The following is a 1,616-nucleotide window of genomic DNA, read 5'->3' on the forward strand; positions in this document are numbered from 1 at the left end:
TAACTCTTCGGGTACTCCGTATCCATGTGTGCGCCACACCCGTGTAACCCCGTTACAATTTCACAGAGCATTACTTTCTGGCTGAACGTCATCCGGACGTAGTGCTTCTTTGACGTGGAGGTTGGACTTGGGCTCGCTAGGCATGTTGCGTCTTGAAGAATGAAGGTCATGAACGTACACACAGCCTAGTACTGCAATAAATAGTGTTCACTGTGAGCCTTTCATTTACTACTGCAATCTAGCAACCACTGCATGCATGGAGTATTCCCGTTTGGCGACATTTTCCCGCTAAATCTACTTTAACCCAGTACATTAGTCGAATCAGTTTCAAATCTCGACTGCACGCAGACACTCTCGAAGGTACATAGCAGCTTGCAGTTCCAGATTAGGCGGGGAAACTGTAGACGAATTGGTGTGGTAGAGTCTTATTTACCGGGGTCAAAGTGTTTGGGTCGACAACCCTTAAAGAGAGGGATCCTGCTTCGGTGAAGGCGTGATCCCTTCCCGAACATACTCGGAGAGACCGTACCTTTTAATGTCAAGAGCCACAAGAAGTAAAAGTAATATCCGAGGATAGTGGACAAAATCAGTGCGGACTGCACCTCCAACGGGGGAATTGCTAAGGAGCACCCTGACCGGAGCACCCTGACCGGAGCACCCGAGCAGAAAAAGCCCGAGCACATGGCATTAGTGCCCAAGCAAAGATCCAAACAAACTTCAACGCTTAAAAACATCAATCGACTTCTATCATGTGAGTTATTTATAATGACAATATAGAATAATAAGAGAACGAAAAAAAAATCGTAAGTACATATTTTACAATAAATGTATTAGTACATGTATGTAAGACCTTTGATCTAGTTGTCAAGTGAGTTCAGACCAGCAAAATTCCATGACGGGGGAGGCAAGACTGTGGACTCGAACTCAGCAGTGTCTTCACTCGTGAGAAGGTTGGTAAACGAGAAAGGTCGAGAAGCATTTGCAATTTGCGTCGCGTCTACAGCCAAATTGTTCTGGATTTTCGTTTTTGCTTGAGCAAGAACATTGCGATATGCCAGAGGCACAACATCTTGTCGGAGTTGGGGAACACAGTTTCTGTAGCATTCGTACAAGCTAGGTCGCGGTCCGTGACGATCACTCGAGGTTGCGGGATGCCATTTTGCTCCATTAGGTCTTGAGCTGCACGAAGGCCCACTCAAAATCTGGTTCAGCCTCGCCAGGCAGCCAAACTTGTGCAAACGGCAGAATTGTGTTCATTCCGGTAAGGATAATGGCGTTTAAAAGAGGCATGTTAAAGCGATTGGTCTTGTACGTGCAGTCAATCACCAGAACTGCCATGAAATCCCGGGCCATTGCTGTCGTTTTGGGGCGTGCCCAAACCAAGTAGCGAAGACGATTGGTCTCAGGATCCGTCTCAAAAGAAAGTAGAAATCATTTGCTGTCAAGCATTTCAACCAATGCCTCGTTGCTTGTCTTCGTTGCCAATAATTCAGATCTGGCAGTACTCTTTGCGTTAGATATGTCCTTCGGGATAACTAAAGAATTGAGGTCGTTTAGAAGCATTGTAGCGTGAATTTCCGACGTGGCTACACCAGCTTGGGTTTGTGTGGTGTAGC

General features: G+C 46.3%; 1 protein-coding gene across 1 annotated transcript; it reads right to left on the reverse strand.

Moving 5' to 3' along the window:
- Positions 1-1,167: 1,167 nt before the first annotated feature.
- On the reverse strand, positions 1,168-1,353 carry PPTG_20215 (hypothetical protein; the record flags this gene model as incomplete). Its single annotated transcript, XM_008918895.1, has 1 exon — positions 1,168-1,353. The coding sequence occupies one exon, from the start codon at positions 1,351-1,353 to the stop codon at positions 1,168-1,170; it is 186 nt and encodes a 61-aa protein (XP_008917143.1).
- Between the last annotated feature and the right edge of the window lie 263 nt (positions 1,354-1,616).

This window comes from Phytophthora parasitica (assembly GCF_000247585.1).
Source record: "Phytophthora parasitica INRA-310 unplaced genomic scaffold supercont2.359, whole genome shotgun sequence".
NCBI classification, from domain to species: domain Eukaryota; phylum Oomycota; class Peronosporomycetes; order Peronosporales; family Peronosporaceae; genus Phytophthora; species Phytophthora nicotianae.